The sequence below is a fragment of the Ursus arctos genome, unplaced genomic scaffold (genome assembly GCF_023065955.2).
Source record: "Ursus arctos isolate Adak ecotype North America unplaced genomic scaffold, UrsArc2.0 scaffold_24, whole genome shotgun sequence".
Classification (NCBI taxonomy): Eukaryota; Metazoa; Chordata; class Mammalia; order Carnivora; family Ursidae; genus Ursus; species Ursus arctos.
Genome location: NW_026622919.1, coordinates 5,039,741 through 5,066,759, shown reverse-complemented (window position 1 = coordinate 5,066,759; position 27,019 = coordinate 5,039,741). Strand labels below are relative to the sequence as shown.

Genomic DNA, 27,019 nt, shown 5'->3' with positions numbered 1-27,019 from the left:
CAAATTCATGTCCACTGGGGACCTGCCTTATTGGAGAAAGGCCTTTGAGTATGTAATTGAGTTCAAGATCTCGAGATGAGATCATCTTGGGTTTAGGCCGACTCGGAGAAGGCCGTGTGGCCACGAGGCGGAGGTTGGAGTGATGGCACAAGCTGAGGGACAGCGGGAGCCGCCAGAAATGAGTGAGTTTGTAAGTGTTGACAGAGTGGAACCAACAACCCGGGCATGGCGCTCATATACAGTCTGGTTTTTAAATAGAGCATCTCTTAACTTTTTCCTTGGTTCAGAATATGGGAGGATATCTTCATAAATAGGTATGGGGGCTCATATTTCCCCTTTTTGCCTCAGGATACGTCCTTGAAAGCGAGGAGGGAAGGTGGGCCCACAGGTAAGGGAAGGAGGAAGGGAAGGTGGCTGCTGGCACGGTCCTCAGCCTCCCATTGAGGGTCCCGCCCAGGGGCCAGCAGGGGGCGCTGTGGGGCTGCGTGGCCCGGACAGCTTGGCCGGGGAGGAGCCGCAGCCTGGGCAGCCCCCATTCCTGACACCCCATCACTCACAGCCCAAGCAAGCCAGGGGGAGCTGGCCCAGTTGCTTAGCTTTTCAGCGACAAGGCTATCCCTGAGTGTAAAGCACGAAAGCCCAGACCTTGCTCCCCCACCCTGGGGATAGCCCACTGGGGACACGTGGACCCTGCCCAGCTGGCCATGGTCGGACTTGTCCCTCCCCCACCCCATCCCCACCCAGCAGCATCTCTGGCCCAGGACTGGGGGAGTCGATAATTGCCTGTATCCCCTGTCGGAGGGTGGGGAGCAGAGATAAACTTTCCCAAGGGCCACATTCCAGAATGATTCCAGTTTTGCCCGCTTGAGAGGCTCCTTTGCCATTAAGCCAGCTAAATTGAAGGGGGGTGTCTTTCTTCCCAGAGGCTCCTCCCACCCCGCCTACAGATGCCCCCTTTCCTCTCACAGCTCCTGCAGTCCCCAGCCCTCTGGCTCCAGCTCAGCCTGAGCTCACCCGGGCCACCAGCCTAGGATGGGGGCAGCCCCCTCCCCCACCCCCTTCCATCTCCCTGTCCTTTGCCCTGCTTCCTGCATTTCCCTCCTTCATTCACTGCCTTCCTCTTTCCATCTCTGCCCCTCCTCTCTCAAGACTGGTCTTGGCCAGCCCACCCTTTCTCCTCCCTCTATTTGCTGCTTCCAATGGCCTGACAGTCAAGTCACTCTGTCTGGAGCATGCCCACGTCCCCAGTACTGTGGCTGGCTTTCCTCCTCCTCCTCCTGATACCTGCCTTGTTCACTCCTATTTTATTTATTTTACTTTATTATTTTTCGCTCCTATTTTAAATTAGAGGTGACCGTGCAGCTCAGAAAGCCTAAACGACTTGCCCAAAGTCACACAGCGTTAGGAGGCAGTCTGGCTCCAGAGTCCAGCGCTCTATCCTGCAGCACCGCCTCCGTGGAAAGGCCGAGAAGTTGCTGTCCTCTCCACTATGCGCTTATGCCTCGTTCACACAGCTCCCTCTTGGCCCCAGGTGCTGGGCTTGCTTTCTATGAGTGGTATTCATTTATTCTTTGGATTTCTCTTGAGCACCTCTGCTGTGCAGGCCCAGGAGCTGAAGGTGTAGCCGGCATCCGAGGAGTTCACGGTCTGAGAGCCGAGACTGCCCGCACGTCCACTGAATCTTCCCAGGCAGCCCGGAGTCCTCCCCAGAGCGGAGGCTGCTTCCTGCTTCTCCTGTGGCCCGCCCGGGTGTGGTGACCTCCTGGTCCCTCCTTGGGACGTTGATGCTCTGGCTAGGGCCTCCATTGCACGTGGGGGCGGGGCAGGCTGGCCTGAGGCTGGGGGGTGCGGGACCCAGGGCTTGGGAAGGGGGTCTGGCAGTTGAGAGCTCAGGGAAGGTGCTGGAGGTTTCAGGTGGGACAAGCAGACTTCCTTTCTCAAACACCCTCGGCCGGGCGCTTCTGGAAACTTCGCTCCCCCCACCATGTGGGATGCCCAGTGCTCAGGTCTGGCAGGTGGGTGCCCAATCCCGGGCGCTCTCCCTGGAGCATCAGACCAGCAGGGCCCATTTTCCTGAACATCTCTCCCTGATTCCTCCCCCACCTTCCTATCCTCCCCAGGGAGGAGATTTCCAGACCAAAAGATTAAAAGCGCCTTGACTTTTTAAAAACAAGCACAAACACCCTCCCTGCCCCCCCCAGCCCCCTCCCCCCAGCCCAGCTTCCAGTCTCTAGCCCGGTGTTTCTGCGTGAACAGGCCAGGGCGTCCACTCCGGTTGTAAGCCCCAACCCCGAGGAGCCACGGCCAGCCACGGCTGAGGCACAGGTGAGGGGGCCCTTGGGTGGCTCTCAAGAAAAGGCTTGAGCCCTGAGCTAAAGAGGGGAGGCAGAGGCGAGCGGCAGCTGGCAGGAAAAGACAGAATGAGTGGCGCAGACGCGGGAAGAGCGAGTCTGTTTAATGACACGGCTGGGTCTGGTTACAAACATCAGAAACTACAAAAGGACAGGCAGTTACACGCATGGCTGCACGAGGAGGGGACAGGAGGGGACACAGGCACAGAAGCCACACTAGCCAGACATCCTTGAGGATGGCACACGTGACGAAGGGGCACACATGGGGGCGGTCCCCAGCAACTCTGACCCAGATGGGTGGACAAGACCGACTGCCAGCCAGCAGCCGGGCGGGGGGCGGGAGGGAGGGAGAGAAGGCGGTCGGCCCTCGGCCCGCAGAGCTCCAGGATGGGGTGGAGGCATCTGGCCTGTCATCACTGACAGCAGCGTGGAGCCCCACTCCCGCTGGGCTCCTAGCAGCAAAGGCAGATGGGGCTGGCATTCGAGGTTTCTGTACCAGGGCCCCTCCCCCAGTGCAGTCCTCTAGTCCCACACTGCTGGCCCCTCTGTCTGCCCTTGCCCATGCTAGAGCAAGTCAGGGAGCCACATCCTTTGGTGGGGGGGGGATGGGGGGGAGCCAAATCCTTTTTACTTAGAAGTGGAAAGCAGGAATGTGTGGAGCTGGTCAGAGAATGGGCTGAACTCTGCCGGCAAGCTGGGTCACCCCCACCCTGCCCACCCAGGCCCTCGGGTCACCCCTCACCCTGCCCACAGGCGTAGATTCTCTCTGTGCTGAGGTGGGACCCCCATCTCCGCCAGAATACTCTGTCCTCTGCCCAGAAGCATGACCAGGACCCCTCCCTGCCCCCCACACAGATGGGCAAAACCAAGGCTTCGTATGTGCCTCTGGGCCCCGTAGATACACAGTATAGATATGTATGTATATATATATATATATATATATTTTATATAGATTGTATATAGAATATATCTGTATATATGGTAGATGAGTATGCGTGATGCTTTAGATAGGGGATGTGGGGGACCCTCATGCTGGTCGGGCAGATAGAAACGGGGCTGGCTTATGTCTGCAGAGACTCAGACCTGCCCCAGACCCCGGCCAGCTGCTCAGCTAGGTCTCTGACAGAGAGTAGAAAAGCTAAGAAGAGTGGGCCCAGCTCTTCAAGGAGGAAGCGTCCCCCACCCCCACAGGCCACTGAGCTGGGGTCAGCATCCAGGCAGCCAGCGCCGCCTCCTGGCGGCTCCAGTGGGGACTGTGGCCATGGCAGAGGCTGCCTCTTTCTGGGAAGACGAGTCAGGGATTCCTCCAGCTTCCTTGGCACCCAGAAATGGAGGGTCAAGGAGAGTCTTCAGAACTCGGCCTTCTGCTCAAGGTGCTGCCTGGGAGGGGGGAGGAGAGAGGGGGTCCTATGGCCCCGAAGAGGGCAGCGTGGCCGGTGGGCTGTGGACGAGATAGGAGATGGAGATAAGAGGTTACAAGGGGCACGGGGTGGGGCCAGGGAATGTGGGGGTTAGGGGAGAGGGGTCAGGGGATGACGACAAAGCAGGACACTATCTGCCAGGAGACCTAGCCCGCTGCAGCTGGAAGCAGCCCACTAGACCCAAGTTCTAGCCCCCTTTGGCTAGGAACCTGCTGTGTGACCTCAGACAAACCAGGTGGCCCACCTGAACCCCAGATCTTTCTCTCCAACATGTGACTAAGGTCTGAGAATGGAGTACGATCAACTGTGTGAACGCATTTCACAAACTGCAAAGAACCTTTCAAACATCAGCTCTTTTTCTATTAATTCTGAGACCTGTGTCCTCTCTGGTTGGCCTGTCTGGGTACCCTTCTTGCGACCCATAGGCATTCTCTGCACACACAGCCCCTTTGCACTCACCATCATGCCCCCTAATCTCCCGACTCCCCACCCACCAAAAAAAAAAAAAAAAATGCACACACACCCTTAAGCAGAGACAGTTCAATAAACAGTGGCCTCTGGCCCACCACTGCTTCCCTGATAAGAGAAGCCAGACAGAGGCCTTCTAGAACTCTGCTCTGTAATGCCCTCCCACCATCTGAACCCATTTGGACCTTGGCAGTAGGTTGGGTCTATAGGCCCTGGGCTCAGGAAGACACGCCTTCTTGGGGTCCACACCCGTGCCCTCAGGAGACTGGGGTGGGGGCCCGAATGTGCAAAGGGACGAGGTGATAATCCCCATGACTTCATGGCCGTGGGCAGGGGGGAGACCCAAATTCGAGGAGCCCAGGCCCAGATGGGTGCAGGGCTGCAGCCAGTCCCCTCTGTATCCAGCCCATTCACCCCACCAGGAGCACAAATGGGCAGACTGAAATTCTGGTGGCTTCTTAATGTTTGGGATTTGGTGAGATGTAAGTCCCAGGGGTCCCGCTGGGGCAAGACAGGGGAGGGGACAGGGCTTCATGTCGGGAAACGCTGTCCATGTGTTTCTGATTCACTGGGACTTGGCGCTGGCCAGCTCTCTCTCCTGCTCCCTCTCCAGTCCCTCTAGGCCCCTGTAAAAAAGCCCTTTTCTCTAGAAGCAGGAAGTCTTGTCTCCTGGCTGTAAACAAAACTCATCTCTGGCAGCCAGAGCTGAGCTGGCCCGGGGAGAGGCGTGGGAGGGCAAGCCCCTTCCCCCCATTGACCCTCTCTGGCCCTTCTGTCCACTTCCGGCAGCTCTCCCGGCTCTGCCAGCACCTCCTCTGGCAGGTAAAGATCTTCTGCCTGCTTCCCGTCCCCCCGGGGATCTGGGGCAGGCGGGGGCCCAGCTGTGCACATCTGGAGTCCCTGCCTGGCTGTAGCCAGAAGTTCCCGAGGTTTCTATTCTCCTGGGGTGGTGCCGATGTGGGGGAAGGGGGCCAGAGCAAGCTGGGGCCGGTGTGGTCAGCAGCAGAAAGGTCAGAAGGCCCGGCCTCCCCAGGTCGCCCTCAGGGGACCTCCTCCAGAGCTGGGCCCGGAGGCCCTGTGAGCCGGAGGTCCAGCAGGCTCCATGGGCCAGCTTGGAGCCCAGGGAGGAGACGCGCCTTTTCCATGGGAAACTGCTGGGAATGTTTCTCTACAACGCGTGTCCTGAGCCGCTGGCTGACCCCTGCTTCCCATTCCCGCCTACGCTCCTCTCCCTCCTTCCTACTCCGGCTCTGCCTCCGCCCCTCCATTGAGCTCCCAGAGCTGCCTGCCCCTTGGGGGCCCAGGCAGGCCGGAGTGTTCCCAGCCACCATGTCTGGGGGCCAGCCCTCCCCTCGTGCTCTGAGTGAGCTGGAGTCACTGAGGCTGGCCACCCTCCTCGAGCCCATCTCCCCGGCCCTCACCCCAGAACTGGGAACCTGGCCTCCAGGGTGAGTCTAGAAGTAAACACCGCTGATGGCATGTGTGGTAGTGATACCCACACAGGCCCCTGGTGGGCTGGGGCATGTGCGTCTGTGTGCACACATCCTCGTGATTCTCCTGGCTCCAGCCCTACTGAGGCAGAGGCAGGACGGAGCACTGGTCGGCATGAGATGAAAAACAGCCCCATGTGATTGGTACCCAGGGAGGAAGTGGCGGGACTTAGCCTGGCCTGCCTCTGGGCCCAATGAGCTAGCCTTCCCGCCAGGAACCTTTTAGAGCCTCTCTGCCCTGGGCGACCTTGGGCTTGGGGGGCTCTGAGTGCTCTCTTGTTCTAGAAGAATTTGTGTGGGGCTCACTGCTCTGAGCAGCCTGTAGTAGGGGCCCGGCCCTTTCCCATTGTGTCTGTTCTTCAACGTGTCAAACCCCAGACCCAGCCTCCGGAAGTGTTCCCACCCCAGCACTCAGCTCCTGTGCCCCAGGAGAGGTGGGAGACCAGGGGGCAGGGGAGGACACGGCAGGGAGGCTGCCCGGCCCACCCTCACCCCTCCTCACGTGGTGGCGTTGGGGACCTGCTGTACCCAGCCCACTTCCTTGTAGGCAGCGGTCACGTGGCTGTAGATGAGGCCACGCAGCTTGGCCCAGGCTCTCTGCGTCTCCGGTGGGAAGTCATTGGCAAATTCCTCGGCGATCACCTCCAGAATCACCCCAGAGAGGATCTGGGGGCAAAGGGAGGAGGGGAAAGTAAACTCCTGGGCCTGGGTGCCCTGCCCCACCCCCGAGACCTCCAGGACCCCCAGCACCCCTTCTATCCAGAGTTTGGCCAAGGGGATCATTCACGACATGACAGCCTGGCAGCTTGGGGGACCAGACACCTTCAAGACCCAGCCCCCACCCGATCCTGCCGCCCCTCCCTGTCACAGCCACGCTGGGGGAAGAGGCTGGGCGGTCCAGTGGTCACCGCTGTTGCCCCAGGAGTGCTCCCAGAGCACAGCAGGGCCGTGGTGGACTGGCCACGCCCACCCAGCCACATACCTTGAAGTACACGGGCTCCACCTTATGCTTGAGGGCATGGGCTTTGCCCACGAGGGCCAGCACAGAGGATACCTTCTCGGGGTCGTGTAGGTTTTCCACCACAGTGTTGAGGGCCCCCATGACCCGGCAGGCGTGTTTCCGCAGCTGGGGGCTCCGCTCCATCTCCAGGGGCTCCGTCATGTGCTTGAACTGGCTGAAGTACTGCTTGGCCGACGGGAAGTTCACGAAGAACCTGGGGGGAGGGGGGTGAGCGCTGCAGCAGGGGCTGCCGTGGCCCACCAGAGGCGGCCAGGTTGATGGGGGTGCAGATTGGAGGGGCAGGACCCAGAAGTGTTTTCACCACCTTGTGTAGCTGTCCCTCAGACACAGACCCCCCCTCTGGCCGAGCTGGCTTACATGCAGCCCCCCACCCAGGTCCTGGCCATTTCCGTCGGCCACACTTGCATAGACTGTCAGCTCTGTCTCCCAGGCTTCTGTCTTTCTTGCTCTGGCTTTCTTTCCAAACCCTACATACCCTTCCAGCCCTGCTCCAGTCCCAGCAGAGAGGGTAGGAGCTCTAGTTCTAGAATCTCGGGCCAGTGTGACCTTGGGCAAGAGACTTTGCTTTTCTGAGGTTCAGTATCCTCATCCATGCAATGGGCATGGTTGTTCCCAGCTTGCCATGAGGATGAACTGAGAAACCACGGGTGGGGTCCTCAGCACAGTGTGAACACGGGGTGCTCAGTAAATGCCAGCCTTTATCGCCATCAAGTTAGCGCTCTCTTTGCAAAGTAAAGCCCGAGTGACCCAGCTCAGGTCACCCAGTGCAAGGAGGGAAGAAATGCGACTCAGTCCTCCTGCCGGCTCCGTCTGTTCCCTCCTCAGCCTGTAGCACATGTTGATTGGCTGATTTAATTAGAGCTACAGACCGGTCTTACCCTCCTAGTGTGGTTCTGTCATTACGTCACATCTGCACATCTTGCTTCTCCAAGAAGCCTGTGCACATCCTGGGGCAGACCGCAGGTCTTTTTAGCTCTCTCCTCCTCTCTCCAGTTGATCTGAGATTGTCTAATCCCCCCCCCCCCCACATATCACTTTCATTAGGTCACTCTCATTCTCAAAAACATTCAGTGGCCCCCCATTGCCTACTGGACAAAGTCAAAATCCTTAAGCAGGGATTCTAGGCTTCCTACAAACTGTCCCAACTCAGCCACCTTCCTCTAGCTGGTAAAACACTCCTTGAGCCGGCCAGCCTTTCTTTCTTTCCACGCAGTGGGTGGGATGTCTTCCTCACTCTTTCTCAGGTTGGACTTGCCTCCCCTGAGCGCCCAGGCCAGCCTGGGGTGACTGCTTTCCCCTTAAGGCCATTAGGGGTTCCCCCCACCACCTTTGACTGCTTCTTCCCTTTCTGCCTGTTGGACTGGGTCCCACAGCCCAAGAGCGGGGCCTGGCTCTCACACACCCTCTGACCCACCACCTCAGCCCAGGGCCCTGTGGTCTGCAGGATGACGTTCATGACCTTTGCATTCCCTCTCCCAGCCAGAGCTAGACGTTGCGGGAGGTGCAGGCAGAGATTCGATCAGAACTTCAGAACATGCATGGAACGTCTTGGGACAACCTGTTTGTCAGGTGTCTGAGGTGTCCCCCTTTGTGATCAGAGAAAACTAATAATGGGCCAAACCAGCCCTTTGGCCAGAGAGCTGGAACAGATGCAGAGAGAGCAACTGGCCCCGGCCATCCCTTCAGGCGACAAAGCTGCTGCTGGCCGGGGAGTGACCAGGACACGGTCCATGTGGAGACCAAGGGTGACCTTGGGCAAACCATTTCACAACCTCCTGTCTGCACAAGTGTGAGAGGGGTTCCTCCCGCTCGGTACTTCACAGATATACTGGTGAGGACAAATGAGGCAATGAGTCCAAAAATACATTGGGTTGTTCTGGAGGGGCCCTGTATGAAGGACAAATGTGACGAACCCAGTCTGGACTTAAATAAGTAGCTTAAGCTCTGGGCGTCTCACAGTGCCGTAAAAACCATGATCGCTGTTTGCCTGGTGCGCTGCCATGTGCAAAACATCTCCACTTGTAATTTCATTGAATTGTTACGACAAAGCAGGCATTATACCCACTTTACCGATGAGGAGCTAAAGGGAAGACCTACTGAGCACTTACTAGGGGGTCTCATGAATCCTGCAACAGCTTCCTGAGGTTGGGACTGTTTTTATCTCCACGTTCTGTTTTAGGAATCGATGCCCAAAGCTGCCCTGCGAAGCGGGTGGCAGGGCCGGGAAGGAGGGACTCTCCCCCGCCCCCCATCCTGCCTTGGAGAGACTGCTATGCCAGGGAGACGGGGGCCTGGGACTCAGTGAGTCTCCTGCCCCAACACCCAGGGCCAGGCGATGGCCCGGAGGAGTGACAGTCCCACGGAGGCCCACTGCTGCACTGGGGGAGTCTGGGGTCCGCGTGCTCTGCTCCTTCATCCTGGCCTCTGTCCCTGGCCGCTCCACAGGCACTCGCCACGCTCCCGGTCCGGGCCTGTGCCGCCTGCCAGGGAGAAGCCTCGGCAGCCAGCCTTGGGGAGTTTCTCAGCTCCCAGAGGCATCTGGGCTTCCAGCAGAGCCTGAAATAGGCTCGTCTGAGTGTGAGGGGGGAGGCAGAGTTACAACCGGGAGGGGAGGCTTCCCGGAGCATGGGTGTTCCCTCTCGGTTGGAGTGCAGGTGTGGGGTCTGGCTCAGACCCGAAGGAAGACGAAGACAAGACAGCTTCTCCACCACCACCACCACCACCACAGCCCGCTGCTGCCACCACCTTCCTAGCTGTGAACTCCTGGGGGTGGGGGGGGGGGGTTAGAGCGCACTGGCTGGCCTTAGCCCAGCAGGGAGAGAGGACGTGGGAGCTATGGGCCAGAGGACTAGTGTCTCAGGCTCTCACTGGGGCCTGTCCTTGTGGATATGCGTGAGTTGGGGAGGGGGGTGTGACAGAACCAAGGGGCACAGGATCTGGGGAGGGGCCTTTGGGACACCGATCTTGCCCTTTCCCCCCTTTAACCAAGCCTCCCCCACCTGGCAGGTCAGAAGGCAGGGAGCAGGAAGAGACCCAGGAGGGGAGGCTGGTGGGGCTGGGGTCTGGCTGGGAGGAGCTGAGCCAGCCCTGGGCTCCCATCAACACAGAGGTCGGTCCGGTGGAGTGTGGCCTGGGCTGACCAGCAGGCCAGACCTACCTGCTATCTCAGGCCTTCTCGGATTCATTATGGAACTCTCACTGAGCACATTGGTAAATGCCCCCCGCCCCCGCCACCCGCCCAAACCCAGCCTCCCTAAGAGTCAGGAATGGGGAACTGCAGGGGCACAGAGAGAAAGATCTTGTCAAGATGTCAGACTCTCCTGACATCCTGATAGAAACAGCCGTGGCCTTAGTGTTCAGTTCCTTCCTCTGCACCCCCCATTCCCGCGGAGGCTGGGTGGTACCCCAGGAGCTGGATCTTGGACACATCTCCTCCACGTCCTCCCTGACAAATGGCAGGGTGTCGGGACAGCAAATCTCCAAGGACTCCACCTCCCTTCCTCTCGGTGACCCATGTGCGCACCGGGGTGCATCCTGAGGCCTGGTGGGCTCGCGTGTGCCGACACACACGGCCACGAGCTGCCCTCCGGGACTGCAGTCGGGCGCATATGGGACTCCACTACCCACCTGTGCTGGTGTGGGTGCTCCCACGTGCAGGGCTGTCTCAGAATATCTGATGGCTTCAGGATCTGAAACCCCCTCTCAGCCTCCCCACCATCGCCCCCCCCGCGATGTTTCTGGGTCTCGGGGCTGCCCAAAGAGCTGCCTTCCTCAGGAAGCCTCCTCCAACTCAAGAGTGCTTCTTGCTCTTTTTCCTCCAAAATCTGTTTCCAAGTTGGCATCAGGGCATATCGATATGGAGCTGGGTAGGTCCCAGGCTCGGGGGAGGCAGAAAGGAGAGAGAATCAGGGAGACAGAGGAGCCAGAGCTGGGGGCCAGGACTGGGAGACAGGCGTGCAGCTCAACTCTCCCTTCCACAAGCAAGGGCTTACCCCATCTCCAAAGAATAAGGCTGCCCCGCTCTGTCCGGAGACCCGGCCGCCCTCCTCTGCCGCTGACAGAGGGTGGGTGGTGAGTGTGGGTCTGGGGCCCCAGGGACCAGCGTGTGTGGGAAGAGAGCATCATTCTGTGGCTGTAGTCAGTTACCAGCTCGTGGGGGTTGGGGACATTAACTATAGAGCAACGGAATGTGTCCACCAGTGTGCAGATGTGTAAAAGAGTGTCACTTTGGGGGCTCGTGGGACCCAAGTAACCCCTGAGCGCAAGACACACGGCCTTTCCTCCTCAAGTGTTGGTTCCAGGGTGGAGCCCTGACTCCTGACACTTCTTCCTTTCCCTCCTCAGCTCAGCAGGCATTGAACCCCAGGGACCATTTGCTTCTCTACTCACCTGCGCCTCACCTGGGAGCTCCCTGCCCGCCCAGGGGCAGGAAGGGGCCAGCTGGGAAAGCGGACCCCAGTGGCCTCCTCCTTCTGACCTCTATTCTCTGGCCCCTGGCTCTAGCCTTCCAAGAGGCTTTGAACACAGAAAGGGGCTGAGCTGGAGAGGGGTCTGCTCCTCTTTGTCGCCCTTCTTGGCTGAGCCTCAGTTTTCCTGCCTTTAAAATGGGGAGTCCCCAGTTGAAGCACACACATTGAAATGTGTCTGTGACAGTTGGGTTGGGTGGCTGGGGCCGCTGGTGAGGAAGGCATGCCTGGCTGAGCCAGGAGTTCTGAAGCCCGGGAGAGGAGGGGGACCGAGGTGCCCTCCTTCTGTGTCTGGCTCTTAGTTCCTAGCCCCACGCCCAGAGCCAGGACTGGCTCAGCCAGGGCTTCGCCCGCCCCAAGGCGCCCCACACTGCCTGCACCCGGGCAGGCCCGGCCCCAATTTCAGCTGGAAAGGTGGCGCCGGAGCTCGGACCCGGGCCGAACCCGCCCCTGCCCGGAGCCGCTACCGCCCTCCCTCCCCCGGGCTCGGCCGGGCCGGAGTGACACCTACCTCACCAGGATGGCCACCCCCACGTCCTCGCAGTTGGCATAGAGCCGGGCCCACGTAGCCTGCACCGCCTTCCTCTCCGCCTCGGACAGCTCCTCGCTCCGCTCCCTGCGCTCAATCTCCATCTCGCCCGGCACTTTCTCCATGAGCAGCTGCAAGCCCAGCCCGGCTTCGCTCGGCGGCGGCGGGGCGCGGGGCGCCGGGCGCGGGGAGCCGGGGCCGGCTGCGTGCGCGGCGGGCGGGCGGGCTGGCGAGCGAGGGGTAGAGCGCGCCGGAGGGAGGGAGCGTGTCTGTCTGTGCGCGCCGGGTGTGTGTGTGTGTGTGTGTGTGTGTGTGTGTGTGTGCAGGGTATATGTGCGGGGGGCGGGGGACCGCGAGCGGGGGGCGGGGATGTGGTCTGCTGGAAAAATATTCAAAAAAATAAAACCGCTCCGAACCCCCAACCCCGCGTCGGTGAGCCAATTCCGGCAAGGTGAAGGCTGGGCGGGGTGGGGGCGACGCGGCTGGCGCCCTCCAGGCCACCGCGGACCTTGACCGCCGGGCGGGGCTGGGGCGTAGGTGTGGTGGGAGTGCTGGGGGGCTTCGGGGGGAGGGGGCGGTCACGCGGCGCCCCGCTGTGCGGGCCGCACAGGAGTGCGCCCGGGCGGGCGCGGGTCGGGGGGCACCGTGTCCCGGCTCCCGCTGCGGGCGGTGTCGGGCCGTGTGCGTGTGTGCACCCTTCACGCGGCGGGGAACTGACTCAAAGTCAAACACTCCCAGGCGTTTGCGGCGTGGCCGCCCGCCCGAGGGGGCGGACGCAGCCCCGCGGTTGGTGCGGGGGTCCCGGCTGAGCTCACGCTCACTCCCGGCTTCTCCCAAGAGCTCTCTCAGAGCTCCGGACCCCAGGCTCCGGGGGCTTTAGGACTGGGGTCACCTCCCTGCTCCAATTCCCTATTGGAATCCCCGGCTACTGGGATGGGGGCCGGCTGTCGAACTTCAGCGCCGGAGGCCTCCGGCCCCCTTTCCTTCCGGCCAGCCCCCCCCCCCCCACTCGGTACATGCACATGGCGTCGGAAAAAAGTCCCTGGGTGGCTTATTAATGACACAGGCAGGCAAAAAAACAGGCGCTGCCCCGAATTCCGGCCCTGGTGGAGGAAAGTCCATAGGAGAGGCAGCCGGCCGGGCAAAGAGGTCCTGGGGGGAAGGTGTCAAGAAATCTTGGGGAGGCCCAGGCCCTGGAGACATCTCAGCTGCCAAGGCTGCGATTAGGCAGCGGTTCCGCGAACGGAGGAGGACAAATTCTTGTCCCGCTGGCCCTGCTTCTCCAGGTGTAAGCGCTGCGGGACTGGAGGTGGGGGCTGGACCTCAGAGCCAGAGGGTCCCCACCCTGCATAGCAACTGTTCAGACCTGGGACAGCAGGGTCCCACCTCTGACTCCCAGCCCCAGCCCGAGGCCAGTGTCCAGTTCTCCTTGGTGATCCCGCCCTTCTCAAGACTTTGTGTCCCACTGCAAGTATTAGGAGAGGTGGGCTCTCCTCTTAAGCCTTGGTGTAGGTATGTTGAAAATCATATTTCACAGTAGAGAGCCCAGGTGGTGCCCCAGCTCTGGTCCTCCCTGGAGCTCAGGATTTGGGTACCTCCCTGCAATCCTGGGCGGGAGCCCCCTTGAAGCTGCCTCCATCTCCTTTGAGGGAAGGAAAATCTAGTGCCTTCTTCTGGGGAATAGAAGAGGGTGGATGCTCAGACCCATGCCTGCACCACAGGTTGCCTGGGCCAGGACAGGGCACTCCGCCCCCGCCCACCTCCCTGAAGCCCTCTGATCAGACACGCAACCCCAGAGCGGTGCCCTTCCAAGTGGCTGCCCGGAGGTTTCCACTGGGCAAGCAAGCAGGAGAAATCTTTCTGTTTAGTCTTACCTCATCCTTTACAAGTCTTATGTGTGTTCATGGTGCAGGACTGTATCTGCCCAGGAGTACAGCGTATACTGTAGAGGCGGGTGCGTGTCCCTATTTCACGAGGCACACTTCAATTCAGTCTCTTAAGGAAGGGGGTATGTCATCAGTAACATCTGGAGAGGATTGTCCAGAAGGGGGAACTGAATGGCTTAGCCAACCCTTCACTCCCTGGCCTCCCTTGTCTTTATGGCTTCATCATCTAATATTCTTCCCCCTTCCTCCCCTCCCCTCCCCATGCCTCCCCATGACATCATTGTGACATGTCCTGTGCTTTCACGTCTGCAGCCCCCAGCAGAATCTTCTGCCTGGGGACCCAACCCTCCTTGAGCACCTGCAAATCCTGATGTCCCCAGCTCTTCTTCCAAGTGTTCCCTGAGGCTTGCGGCTTCCAAAGTGCCCTGCAGGTGATTTCCAACACCTACGTCTCTCTATTGTGGTCTTTCATGTAACTGGCCAGGGCATGTGTCTAGACTAGAAGCCCCTTGGGGGTCAGGCCCAGGTCTCAGTCACATCGACATCCAGAACAGACAGCTTGATTTATCCTGCCACTGCGGGGGACAACCTGGGCCCAGCGAGGTTAATCAGTCTGCACAAGGTCAGGTCTGCTGACCCCACTAATCAGCTTGAGCCTCCTAATCCCGTGCCAGCAGGAACCTCAGGACAGACTGCAGTGGCTTGTGAGAGCTGGCAGGGCCATTCTGGCCTTCTTCTGCAGACCCGGTCCGGGAGGGGATGGGGGCGCTGAGCCATGTGCACCACCCTCTTCCTGCTCAGCACCTTGGCCATGCTCTGGCGCCGCCGGTTCGCCAACCGGGTCCAACCGTGAGAAACTGACTGGGCCGTGGGCTTGGGTGGGGAGGGGGGAGAAACTACTCTGCCGGGCGGGAGCCAAGCTGAAGGTGGGCTGGGGCTGCCTGGGCCTCCTGGGAGGCTGTGGGGGGCGGATTTGCAGGGAGTCCCTGAGAGCAGGGGGAGCTTACAGCTCTTCACTGAGGCCCCCGGGACCCCAGCCCAACGTGGCTAGGTCCCGCAGGACAGGTGGGTCTGGGCCTGGGCGCTGCCCACAGCTCTTGCTGCCTGTTCCTCCCGCCCGCAGAGAGCCCAGCGGAGCAGACGGGGCCGGTATGGGCAGCGGACTGGAAACAGACCTCCAGTCCTCAGGCAGGTAAGGCAGAGGAGAGTCAGGGGTGGAGGAGGGAGGGTGCGTCCGAGGAAGCTGACGCTCTCCCTGTCCCTGTCCATGCCTGGGGACGTACAGGAGCATGTGGGTGCCCGCTGGAGGCTGGCCCCTCGCCCCAGCCACCCTGTCCCCTGTGCGCCTGGTGGGCAGGCTGAATGTTTTCTCCGGGTGGCAGTGGGAGCCCCCAGCCTCTCCCCTGGACCACAGCTGCTCTGCCTTGTGGGGTGGTCCCCAGGGTCCTATCGGAAGGCGCAGGGGCACTGGAGAGAGGGATGGGGCAGAAGCCGCGCTGGTTGCTTGGCTCGCCTTCCCTTCCCCCGCTCCCGCTGCCCCCGCTCAGCCTCAGCGGCTCCTCTGCCGGAGCAGCTGGCAGGATTCGCCATCCAGTCCCCAATAGGAGGCTCAGGACGAGCATGACATCATCAGCACCGAGTGCCATTGGCTGGGCAGCTCCTGCGGGCAGGACGCTGTCTCCAGTGGCCAGAAAGTTAACTCTTCCCTAGGCTGAGACCATGTGGCCTTTACAAGGGGTGAAGTTTGGGGAACTTCTGGATTTTTCCTTCCCTAGGTGACCAGTGTTCTTTGATGATAGGGGCTCCTGCGCCCAAAAAACATGGAAAAATCGACGAATATTTATTAAGAACGTACTGTTTTGCATGTTCTTTTGTGCCTCTGGGCCCACCTAGTGTGGGAGTCCTGTGAGAAGTGACATTCTCTCCTGCAAAAGATCTGCTAGCCTTCTCTCACTCCTAGTGAAACAGAGAACATGATGCCCTTGGGTTCGGGGGGCCCCAGCCGGAGGGAGTCTCCCCACAGGGCTCAGATGGCTAAGCACTCAGCACGCTCGCCTGCTGGGACACCCCACCGTCTCTTTCTGTTGGGGTGTGGGACCCTCCCTGCAGTGCCCCTCAGCCACACGGAGGCCAGCAAGGCACGAGAACGGGAGTCTCTGTCCGCGCACGGCCCCTAACTCCTCCTCGGTGCTGGGGTTCCTCAGGCTCTGAATGTCAGACGGCCTACTGGGCAGCCCTGGGCACGTGTTGGCAACAGGCATTTCTGCCGTGGCCTTCCTTGGCGTCTAGGCTAGCTGAGATGGTCACACTAGTGCCCAAGGAGTCCTGCTGGTGAACTGGGCTGCCAGGGGAAATGGTGAGTCCCGGGCCGCACGCAGAGCAGGCCCTCCAATGTCTGGTCCTCCAGGTTGAGTTTGGGTCTGGGGGTGTACAGCCAGAGTCCCCCGTCCTGACTCCCCACTTCCCCACTTACTGACTGAGAGACTTGGGGAAAGTTACCTGATCTTTTTATTTATATGTAAACTAGGATTAGCAACAGACCGTGCAGGGTGTTTGTAAGGTTCAAGGTGAGATCTGCATAAAGCGCTTGGCCTGAAGTAGGTGTTCAGTAAACGCTGGCTATTCTCCTGCTGTCGCCTGGCTCTTGACCAGTGTTCTAGTCTTCCCCTGGCATGTCTCCTGTATTAACTCGCTTGGAGGTTGTAACAGTCCCAGAGGGTTGGCAAGACAAATGTTTCTATCTCCCGTTAATGGTGGAGGAAACTGAGGGATGGGGAGGCCTAAGTGACTTGCTCAAGGTCATCCATCCGATTTGTGGCCGATGGGGACAGACAGGTCCCTGACTTCAGGCAGTCTGTCTCTTCCACATGAAATGGGCCCAGACCCCCATCAGGAGGAGAGAGCCGCATCTGGACTATCGGCCTGGCCTCGTGTGGTCTAGCCAGAAGGAAGCAGTTTCCTGTTAACTCCTCGGGACCCAGTTAACTGGAAAAATCAGCCAAGCGGCTAACACCTCCCGCCTTGACAGGCTGGCCTGGGTGAAATTTCTGCTCTCCGATTCCACAGTCACAAATTCCAGCTGATTTCCCAGCTGCCCCTACCCCTCATTAGTGGGGTGACTCGCTAGGCCTGGGGCGGAAGGAAGAGGAAGTCTGGAAGCTCGGGAAGGACATCTCCTTCGATCCTCTGACTCTCATGCTTTTCTGTTTAGGGAGAAAGAGCCTCTGCGGTAAGTCCTCCCCTCTTCAGGTGGAGCTCAGCCCCAGGAACTGAGACCAGCTGGCCGAGGCAGGTAGGGCAGGGCTGTGAGCCTTGGAGGGTAGAGGGCTGGGCTGGGGACCAGGAAGGAAGACTCTGCAAGGCCTGGCCGCGTGGGAGCAAAGCCGGCCGGCTTCAGCTCTGTGGTCATTGGTGGAGGGTGAGCATAAGGGGGGGTGGACTTCATCAGCTCCTACCTTGAACCTGTTATGGTCCCAGCCACGGAGCAAGGACTAGTTTCAAGGGAATGACGTGTGATCTCGACAGCATTTTCTGGGCCTGGGGATGAGGTGGTGGTCATGCTGGGGGCCCGAGGGTAGTTCCCACGGACTTCTGAGGGAAAGGTGGTATTCTGGAACATCCATTCTGCAATGCAAGCCCCTGCCTTGGCACGGGAGGAAGTGCCAATCTGGTTTGGTTTTCCGTTTTAGTTTACATCCTGGCTTGCCCCCCACCCACAAAGGATGCTGTGGTGGAAGCAGCAGCAGCAAGCAGGAGAATGGGGAAAAGCAGCCATCGAGAAGGTAGACCCCTCCCTTTGAGCACCTGGACCCACCTGTCCTCACTTTGCCCCCGGCGCTGGTGGTGGGGCCTCCTGACGCTCATTGCTCTGGGCTGGGCTCCCTTCCTCTGAGGTCCTGATGATGATCCGAGGCAGGCCCAGAGAGGCACCCGGTGGGGTCTACTGTGGGGCAGCCCCAGCAGCCCAGGCTAGAGGAGGAGCAGGTAGGGAGCGGGGAGCCCCAGGGCCGAGCCCAGGAATTGCTGATAGGGCTTTTCATTCATTCCCTAACTTAATCCTTGCAATAACCCAAGGAGCCTGGGCATATTATTACCCACATTTTGGAAATGAGGAAACACAGAGAGGCTAATGAATTTGTCCAGTGTCATCCAGCTAGTTAACGGGGACTCCCCCCCAGCCTCGCACGGAGGCCACAGAGCTGCCCACACTCTTAACCACCAGGGCCCAGTCGTCTCTCCTGGAAGTTTGCAGCTGCTCTGTGAGAAGAGGGGTTCCCCTGGCCTGGCAGCCCCAAAGCTTGTGGTCCTAGGCTGTGTGGCATCGGGGTGCCAGGGTGGCACTCACTTCCTGTGGCACGTGCCTCTCCCCGGTCCCCAGAACTCCCCCTGTCACTGGCCGCTCTGCTGAAATTATCAGCAAGAAATGCCAGCTGGATCTGTGACATGTCTGCCTGCAGCTGGAGCGAAGCATCTCCCAGCCTGTCTCCCGAATGTGTCTTCCGGGCACGCGTGTGTGCATGCGTGCGTGTGTTCCAAAGGGGCAGTAGCATGTGGGAAGGGAAGAAGCATGACACTTGTTTTGTCAATGCGCTGACTGCTCAGCACCGCAGCGGCCTCCTCTGCCCCCAGCTGCTCTGCCATTTCTCTCTTCACAATCCTGCCCGATCCAGAGCAGAGATCAAAGCAGATTTCCGCTTCTGCTCCCTGGGATCCAGGCACAGACTGGCAGGCAGCTGCTCCCGACTGTCTGGAAGCCATTCATCTTGCAAAGCCCCCCCCCGCCCCCTCCCGCACGTGCAGCCCCCCTTCCTCGCCATCCAGCCCCCACGGCTGGGCGGGCGGGGGGGAGGTCTCCGTCTGGCTGGCCCCTGCCATCAGGCGGCAGGAGACGGGGAGTTCTTTAGACAGCAGCCCTTCCGTCGTCGCCTTGACTTCACATCTGAAGGAGGGAAGGAAAGGGTGAGATGCCGCAGACAGTGGGGACCCACACTGAAGCCATGGGGGAGAGGCTGCTGATCGTGCAGGGAGACTGGCGGTGCTGTGGAAGCTTCTAGAAGTAGGGTGGGGTGGAGGCAGAGGAAGGGTCCCGCCAGGGGAAGGAGCTCTGGGCCGGAACCACGGCAGAGCCCCACTGCCCACTTGACACGGGCCAGAAGTTCGTGACCACCTGTCTCAGCTCCTGTCAGCCTGTCTTCCTCCTGTGTGGCAACGGCCTTCCTGGTGACAGGGCTGTCAAACTGAGGGCCAGAGGGCACCACTCCTGGGGCTCCAGTCTGCGTCTCCGAGCCTACCTGTGTGTTCATCCTCTAATCTATTTGCCATGTTCCTGTCACTTCGGCCTCGGCTCTGCTCTCTGCCATTTCCAGGTGGCCTGTCTCCTTGCACTGGTCTGAGGAATTGTCAGGCCAAGGTCACCTGGCTGGACAGGAGCTGGCGGCCGGCCCAGACACACCTCCACAAAGTGACACCCCTTCGCGGCGCTGTTCTCAGGGGATGGTGGCTCCTCCAGGCATCGGTCCCCGATGAAGGGGGGGAAGGCGAGGGGATGGGGGGAGTGTGTTGGCTGGCCTTGGCGGCTGCCCGGGCCCTACCAGCTGGGGTACCATGTGGGCTGGGAGGGAGGGGCCCTCTCCCCCAGGGAGCAGGCTGGCTTCGGTGGGAGCAGATTGTGTTTACACCTTCCCCACACACCCAGCCCACGCTCTCTCTTATTCCCCGGGGCTCTCCCACCCCTGGGCTCTCTGCACGCCCTGCACATTTGCAGCTCCTCTCCTGCTGCGGGGAGTGCCCACCCTCAGCCGAGCGCTCCTCTAGAGAAGGCTGCCGGGGCCGGGGCCGGGGCGCTCCTTCCTCAGCCACTAGCTCCCTTCGTAGGGGGTGCACCCAATGTCGCCAAGAGGCTGCATCCTTCCCCCCACCCCACTTCCTTGGAAAGAGCTGCTGCTTGGGAATGGGAGCAGGAAAGCCCAGGGGCTTGGCAGACTGACCATAATAGGAGGAAAGGGATTAAGGGCAACCAGAGAGACAGCAGAGAGACTGAGAGCTGGTGCATCCCTAGCCTGGGGGGTGCTGGCTCTCAGGAAATATGAACGCAGAATCTAAGAGCGAGGAGTCCGGGCTCAGAGCACCGGATCTGAATCCTGACTCCACCATCACCTCCCAGTTCTGTGGCCTTGGGCTGTTACTGAACGTCCCTCCCTGGGGTTTCTCCTAAGAGGAGGATAACAGCAAACCTGTCGGAGTTGTTGTAAGGGTTAAATTAGATAACGTGTCTAAAGTGCTTAGCGCCCTTAGTAAGCGCTCAGTATATCTGAGCCCGGGGGACGGTGTTAACTACTGAATAACACGTCACTTTGCGACAAGAGTAGGTTCAGAACAGCTAGCCCTTCCCCCCCTCACCCCGTGGCCCTTCCTGCCCTGTCTTCCCACATGCACAACAACGGGGCGATGGGCAGTTCTGAAACAAGCCAGAGCCCAGCCCAGCACTGGGCACCTGGTAGGACCTGGCAGCCCCGTGGACTGGACCAGGCACACCACTGTTGCCTCTGGGTGCCTGCAACCCTGTCCCAACCTCCAGTGGGAAGCCTGACCCGGACACCTTCCCTCCAACTGGCTCTGCTTCCCCGCACGGATCTCAGCTCCTAGAGAAGACAGGAGGTGATGGCCCTGATGTTTTTCCCTCCTCTGTCTGAATGCTAATGTCTCTGCTGCTTGGAGCCTGAGTGACAGGGAAAAGGCTGCTCTGAGCGGCAGGGTGGCCAAGTGCGGCAGCCGGGAGCAGGGAGGTGCTGTTGTCTGTTACTTTTGTGGCTGAGACTCGGGGCAGCTGCCAGTCTCTCCTGGAGATTGGAACATGGCCAGAGAGCAAATGAGATGGTGGGGGTGGGCGTGGGGGTCGGGGGGGGAGCAGGGAAAGCAGACAGAGCAGCTGCATCAGCCGCCGCTGTCCTATGTCACCCTAGGGGGCAGATGCCACCACGGGGAGTACCCCCACCCAGCCCAAACGTGTGGTTGTGGGGATGCGGGCAGGATGGTCCCGGGCGCGGGCGTCTAGCAGAGGCCCTGGTCCAAGATGAGGCGGGCGTCGCGGCACAAGGACTGGTCCCACGGGTTCCCAAGGGACCCTTTGCGGGACCTCAGTTAGGAAGAAGCCTGAGACCTTGAGCTAGAGGGAAGGAACGCTTCTTCATGAGCCTCGAAAGAAGGGAAATGGCCAAGGTTTACAGTCATATAATGATACTACTAATATTATTAATAATGGCTAATGTGTCTCAAACGCTTCTGTGCTAGGGCTGTGCCAAGTGCTTTACTTATACGCATTGTCGCATTGATGGGGCAGGAACTGTCGTCATCCTCATTTACCCAATAAGGAGAGTCAAGTTCGCAGAGCTTGCTCAAGGTCACCCACAGCGAGTAGTGAAGCCAGGACGTGTGCGCGGGCAATGCGGTGCCAAAGCCTGGGAAGGTGTCGGGGCACAGAGGACTTGAGTCTAGAGCTGGGGCTCGAGGACGTCCTGGGTGTGACCGGTCCACCAGGGCTCAGGAATGAGAGCTGTGGACCCCGCCCGCTGATTTTCCCACTGCTCACGCTGCAGGAACTGACATTCGAGGCCAGACCAGACTCTGGGACCCGAAAGGCCAGTCCTGGCCTGCCGACTGAGGGGGGTGAGGAGAGCTGCCTTTCCACGATCTGTCCTGCCCCTCAGGGAGGAAGCAGTGGCCCCTAGCCGGGGTGACAGACATCATCGAGCTTGTCGCCATGGTCACTCGGCTCTCAGGGGCAGAGCCCTGGGGGTAGGAGAGGGTGGTAGCCAGCAGCCCAGCCGGAGGGGGGCAGCTTGAGGAGGAAGGCTTTGTTGTTTGTTTTTACAGGGGGAGGGTGCAGGTTTTCAAGGAGGTGGCTCCAAGAGGGACCTGCTGACTTCAGCTGGAAACCAGTCCTTGTACCTAAGGACGACCAGGGACCCTCTCTGTGGGATACACGTGCCCCCTAGTGGGAATTAAGATGAGAGGGTGGCTGAGAAAATTAAAACCAAATATAAAGATTTTCTGATAGATTATGGCCTCTGGGCCTGGATAGGAATGGCCCCGGTCCTGTGTCCATGCGAATGCACACACACACACACACACACACACACGGGCACACACAGGTTTAATAACGTTTGCAGAAGCCAGGAGAACGGAGCATTTCAAAGAAATGATTTCATTTCTTCCTTGGTCATTTATTTAAGGTGCGTGTATCGGGAGCCTGAGACGACAGACACACTCTGTGGTAGGTGCTGGAGTCAGACGGCGATGGAAGGGATGGTGCCTGACCTGCCAGCAAGAACAACAGAAAGATCCTAGCCAAGGAAGCCCGGGTGTGCCCGCTCGGCTGCTGCCTGGTCACATGACCTTTCCTTCTCTGGACCTCAGTCTCCCATTTAACCGGCAATGTGGAACCCAAGTGGGCTGGTGCTGAGGATGGGTGGGACCCGTTGACTACCCTCAGAAGAAGAGTGGTCTGGTAAAATATAGGGGATGGACCATTTGACCTCTGGGGGCCCTTCCAGATTCTCCCGGGCGAAACAGGCTACAATGGACTGTGTTTAGAGGTGCTGACAGTGACTCGCCCCCTTGGCAAGCGTGGGTGGAGCCCCTGTGGGTACAGAAATGAAGTAAGGCTTCCTGCCACAAAGAACCAGAAAACTGGGCAAGATAGAAAAACAGACATTTGACAACAGGCACCACACAAGATGGTGACCCCTGGCCCCCTCAGCGTCTGCCTCACACAGGTCCCTGCCTGTGGCGTGGGGCGGGGAACCCCAGCAGACTACAGTGGTCTCGTTCAGGTGAGGAGACAAGACCAGAGCTCAGGACAGCGTGCCGTTCCCAAGGATAGACGCACAGATCAATGGGGTCCCCAAAACAGACGCCACGAAGGTGATGGGTGGAGAAAGAAGAGTCCTTTTGAGAGAATACAAAAAGCAGTAACCATAAAAGAAAAAGATAAATTGGACTTTATCGAAATTCTTGGAAAGCCTGGAAGAAAATATCTGCCAAGCAAAAATCTGAGAAAGGACCAGTATCCAGAATATATAAAGAACTTTTACAACTCAGTAATAGGAAGACAGCTCAACAAAAAGGGGGGAGGATTTTAATAGACACTTCGGAAGAAAGTATACATATGGCCAATAAACCCCTAAAAAGATACATGACATCCTAAGTCATCAAGGAAATGTGAATGAAAACCACAACGAGACATACTGCACACTCCCCAGAAAGGCTGACAGACAGACCGTAAGAGGCGTTGGTGAACAACCGTAGCTCTGTACTAATACACTGCTGGGAAACTAGTCTGGCAGTTTCTTAGGCAGTTATCCAAGAGGAACGAACCCATAGGTCCACGCAAAGATTTGTACAGAGAAGTTCGCGGCAGTGTTATTAATAATGGCTCCAAACTGGAAACAACCCAAATACCGTCCACGGGTGAGGGGGTAGGAAAGGGGGCAGCGTATTCACACTGCAGAGTACTATTCAGCAATTAAAAGGAAATGAGCCACTGTGTGAACCACAACATGGGGCACTGAGAGAAGCCAGACCCCGAAAAGCACCTACTGTACGAATCCAATTAAAGGAGTTTCTAGAACAGGCAGAACTAATCTGTAATGGCAGAAAGCAGATCAGTGGTTGCCTGGGGCCAGGGCTGGATATGGACACTGGGAAATAGCAGGAAGGTGCCCCTCAGGGTGACAGAGATGTTCTAAATCCTGACTCGGGTTGTGGTTAGATGGGCCTATCACTGATTGGACTATGGAGTCGTATATGTGAAATGCATGCATTTTATTGTATGTAAATTATACCTCAATACAGATGACGGGAAGAGTTTAAAAAAAAAAAACAAAACCAGGAATGAAGACCTGATTCTTGTCTTGCTCACAGTCTAGTGGAAAAGCCAGATGTGAAAACAAATCATCAGAAGACAGTGAGTCCCCTAAGAAGTGTGCTCAAATAACAAGGGTTCTGTGTATGAAGTGCTCCCTCGTGCCGGGCCCGTGGAGGTGCTGTGCGTGCGCGGTTCTAAACGTCCAGATAAGAAGAGAGGCTGGGACGGAGGGGCGGTGGTCGTGCAGCGTTACTCGGCTAGAATCAGCTGGGCTGGGACCCGCTCCGAGCCTGCCTGGGCGCTGAGCGTGGGCTTCACCAGCCTGCGGCAGAACACCCAGCCGAGAGCTCGGGACCCCGGCGCCTTCGCAGGTGAGACTTTGCCGAGGAAGTATTGACATAGGAGCTGGAATTTGCTCAGCAGAGGAGGGGAGGAGGCGTAGGAAATTTCAAGGCAAAGGGAGCAAACAATATGAGCAAAGGCTGGGCAACACTCGTGGGAAGGCAGGGTTCCTGGGAGTGGAGCGACGTGTCCCGAAACGAGCAGAAGAGGTCAACAGGATATTATGTGTTCTTCACATTCACTTATTTTTGAAGAACCCATTAAGCAATAATTTTACAAGAGGCAACAGCTCTGCAGAGCAGGCCAAACACAGGGAACCACCCCGTGCAATGCCAAGGTCGCCGCTTCTCAGCAAATGGGCTATGCCTTGGGACATTTCTCCTACTCCAGAAGGTTAAAGCCGTGTTCCACGATCCCAGGTTTCTGCTGAACACCATTTGTAGCAAGCTTTTGTGGTCCTGAGAAATCCCGGGGCGGGGGGCGGGGGGAAGAAAACAAAACCCTTCGTGCTTTTATGCTGGGCTTTCTGGCTGGCTGAAGTCAGGCGCCGGAGTGAAGCAAAATGTGTCCCACTGTCATCGTGTGTTCTTCCGGGAAACTCTGCACAGCGGTGAGCATCACAGGCTTTGAGGCTGGACTGTCTGAGGTCAGATCTCAATGCTCCCACTTACTGATCACTTTCACCTTGCTGCCCTTTGGCTTCTTTGGTTGCAAAAGGGGGGTGATCGTAAGAGGGCAGATGGGAGAACGAAGGGACAGTACGTGCGATGTGCTCAGACCCATCTAGTCTGAGCCGCTACAGCTTTTTTGTATATCAGTCCGGCCTCAGTACGTTGGTTTTTAAAAGGAAGGTGCTTCGAGCAGAGCCTGGCCGGGAGCAAATACTTAATAGACAGTAGCTTCTGTGTTTTCAGAAAGGTGACGTGCCCATGTCAGCTCATTCGTTTTATTTTACCATGACCTGTTCTTTCAGAATTATAATGACACGAAAAGGATTTGGGACATGTGGATCGTATCATTTAGGATGACTGTGACTCTAACAGAACACCCAACTTAGGGTGCTTCAAATAGTAAGGAGATTTCTTTTTTACATCTCACATTCTGGGGCACCTGGTGGTGCAGTCGGTTAAGCACCCGACTCTTGGTTTTGGCTGGGATCATGATCTCAGGGTCGTCTGACTGAGCCCAGAGTTGGGGGGGGGGGTCTGCACTCAGCAGGGAGTCTGCTTGGGATTCTCTCTCCCTCTCCTTCCACCCCTTCTCCCGTCTCTAAAATAAATAAATGTTAAAAAAAAAAACCCTCTCATTCTGTGTTTCACTGAAACTAACATGCCTTTGCTTGTAAGACGCTCCTCGCATTCAGAAATATTAAAATATTAAAAATATGTGTCTCTGAGTCAAAACAAAAGGTCTGAAGGTACGGGGCTCCAGGACTGGTATTTCGGCAGTTCATCATGAAGACTCTCTTTCCTTTGTTTCCGCTCTGCCACGTCAGACCTTAGGCTCTGGCTTTGGACCAAGCCTCACGGATGCAAGAAGGCTGCCACCGCCTCAAGCATACTATCTTCACAGCATGCCAAAGCCAGAAGAGAAGCTGTTGTTTTTAAAAACAAGAAAAGTTTTCCCAAACTTGGCATGATTGCATCACAAACCCTTTTCTGAATTCCTGGCAGAATGAACAGATTGATCCTAAGGGTCTGGTGCAGACTCATCAAGATTCGCCCTTAGGGCTGGGGAGGAGCCTGCCTCCAGTGAGGACAGAGTAAGCCGGTAGCTTTGTTCTGTTTGTGAGACAGAGGAAGAGCGGCTGTGGGCTGCCACGGAGATGAACCCCCTGTGAATCACCGGTCAACTGTTCCGATGCAAGCAGCCAACTGCTTGGGATATCCCTACCCACTTTCCTGTTCTTATTAATGAGAGTAGAGCTTCCTTTCCAGGTTAAGAAATTAACCTCAATATTCCAAATATCCCGGTTTCCTGTTAATGTGGGTTTCAGATACCATATCTGAAATCCTATCAGTGCATGGAAACCAATGAGCTTAACCACCCGAACACAGCCGGCCAAATGACTAGATTCACCTCTGTGCTCAGAGCCAAGGCCCTTGAACCGCACCGAGGACCTTGGCCCTGCTCAGCCTGTGTTCTACTTCTGTCGCTGACCACTAGACTGTGTGATTCTGCCCATATCAGTAAACACAGATCCATACTAGCCTTGAATAACGGCTACATCGTAATTCCCCTGCACGTAAAACTCAAGCATCCCAGACCTCGGGGCGCCTGGCTGGCTTAGTCAGTGGAGCACGAGACTCTTAATCTCGTGAGTTCAAGCCCAATGTTGGGTGTGGATCCTACTTAAAAATAAAAGAAAGAAATCACAACATTTAACGCTTTGGTCTTGACAGCTCTGAACCCCTGCCTGCTCATTCAGAAATCTGATGCGTTCTTTGTCATCTTTCCCACTGATTTTTTTTTTTTTTAAGATTTTTTATTTGAGGGAGAGAGAGCGAGAGCACAAGTGCGTGCACACAGGAGCAGGAGGGGAGGGGCAGAGGGAGATGGAGAAGCAGACTCCCTGCTGAGCAAGGAGCCCAATTTGGGGCTCCATCCCAGAACCCTGAGATCATGACCTGAGCTGAAGGGAGACGCTTAGCCGCCTGAGCTGCCCAGGCGCCCCATCTTTCCCATGGATTTCTGGCCTGCCCAGGCAGCGTGCCCAACAGGGGCACAGGCACAAGCCCTCTCATTGCATTTTGCTCTGGCCTCTTGGCTGCTGCCCAGCGCCCGCGACACCCCATCTGCTGGGAGCCTGCTGCTCTTCTGCTGTGTCCTGTCGGGTGTGAAGTCTACACTGTGGACGCACGAGGTGGCAACCAGTCCAGGACTCAAGACGGCCTTGCTAGAGCCCAGAGCCCCACAGTCTTGCACCCATCAGCCCCTGCAGCCTCTCCTCCTCACCCTTCCTGCCATAAAGTGGCTCAAAACCACGGAATAGGTGCCCATCATTCCCCCGAGTGATTTCATCCCTAACCACCCCTGCAAATGCACAAAACCCCTCTTTGCTCCTCTCTCCTGCAACCAGAAGCCCTATAATAAGACTGACGTATAGATACACACGGTGCAGTACAGCTTAGTGGTGAAAGCACGGACTCTGTGGGCTGGGCTCACACCCCAACTCCAGCA

The 27,019-nt window shown here is 58.1% G+C and overlaps 2 protein-coding genes across 3 annotated transcripts; one reads left to right on the top strand and one right to left on the bottom strand.

The window, feature by feature from the left end:
- Positions 1-2,438: 2,438 nt before the first annotated feature.
- On the bottom strand, positions 2,439-11,976 carry CYGB (cytoglobin). Of its 2 annotated transcripts, none has more exons than XM_057317709.1 (4): positions 11,729-11,976; positions 6,713-6,944; positions 6,223-6,396; positions 2,439-3,792 (listed from the first exon to the last, which is right to left on the bottom strand). In XM_057317709.1, the coding sequence occupies exons 1-3, from the start codon at positions 11,869-11,871 to the stop codon at positions 6,229-6,231; spliced, it is 543 nt and encodes a 180-aa protein (XP_057173692.1). In that variant the 5' UTR covers positions 11,872-11,976; the 3' UTR covers positions 2,439-3,792; positions 6,223-6,228. The 2 variants fall into 2 exon arrangements, with proteins under 2 accessions (XP_057173692.1, XP_026339861.1); XM_026484076.4 differs by having other exon boundaries at positions 6,233-6,396; positions 11,729-11,973.
- A 340-nt stretch (positions 11,977-12,316) lies between these two features.
- Positions 12,317-25,137, top strand: PRCD (photoreceptor disc component). Its single transcript, XM_057317708.1, has 6 exons — positions 12,317-14,481; positions 14,756-14,824; positions 16,844-16,924; positions 17,322-20,289; positions 21,228-21,297; positions 21,864-25,137. Exons 1-3 carry the CDS (start codon positions 14,408-14,410, stop codon positions 16,863-16,865), a joined length of 165 nt encoding a protein of 54 aa, XP_057173691.1. The 5' UTR covers positions 12,317-14,407; the 3' UTR covers positions 16,866-16,924; positions 17,322-20,289; positions 21,228-21,297; positions 21,864-25,137.
- Positions 25,138-27,019: the final 1,882 nt, after the last annotated feature.

Coding starts and splice junctions, on each gene's coding strand:
- PRCD (XM_057317708.1), top strand. CDS start 14,408: ATGTGCACCACCCTCTTCCTGCTCAGCACCTTGGCCATGCTCTGGCGC. Junction 14,482..14,755: donor TTCGCCAACCGGGTCCAACC/GTGAGAAACTGA, acceptor TCCCGCCCGCAG/AGAGCCCAGCGGAGCAGACG. Junction 14,825..16,843: donor GACCTCCAGTCCTCAGGCAG/GTAAGGCAGAGG, acceptor TTTTCTGTTTAG/GGAGAAAGAGCCTCTGCGGT.
- CYGB (XM_026484076.4), bottom strand. CDS start 11,871: ATGGAGAAAGTGCCGGGCGAGATGGAGATTGAGCGCAGGGAGCGGAGC. Junction 6,945..11,728: donor GGGGTGGCCATCCTGGTGAG/GTAGGTGTCACT, acceptor CCCTCCCCCCAG/GTTCTTCGTGAACTTCCCGT. Junction 6,397..6,712: donor TGGAGCCCGTGTACTTCAAG/GTATGTGGCTGG, acceptor CTTTGCCCCCAG/ATCCTCTCTGGGGTGATTCT.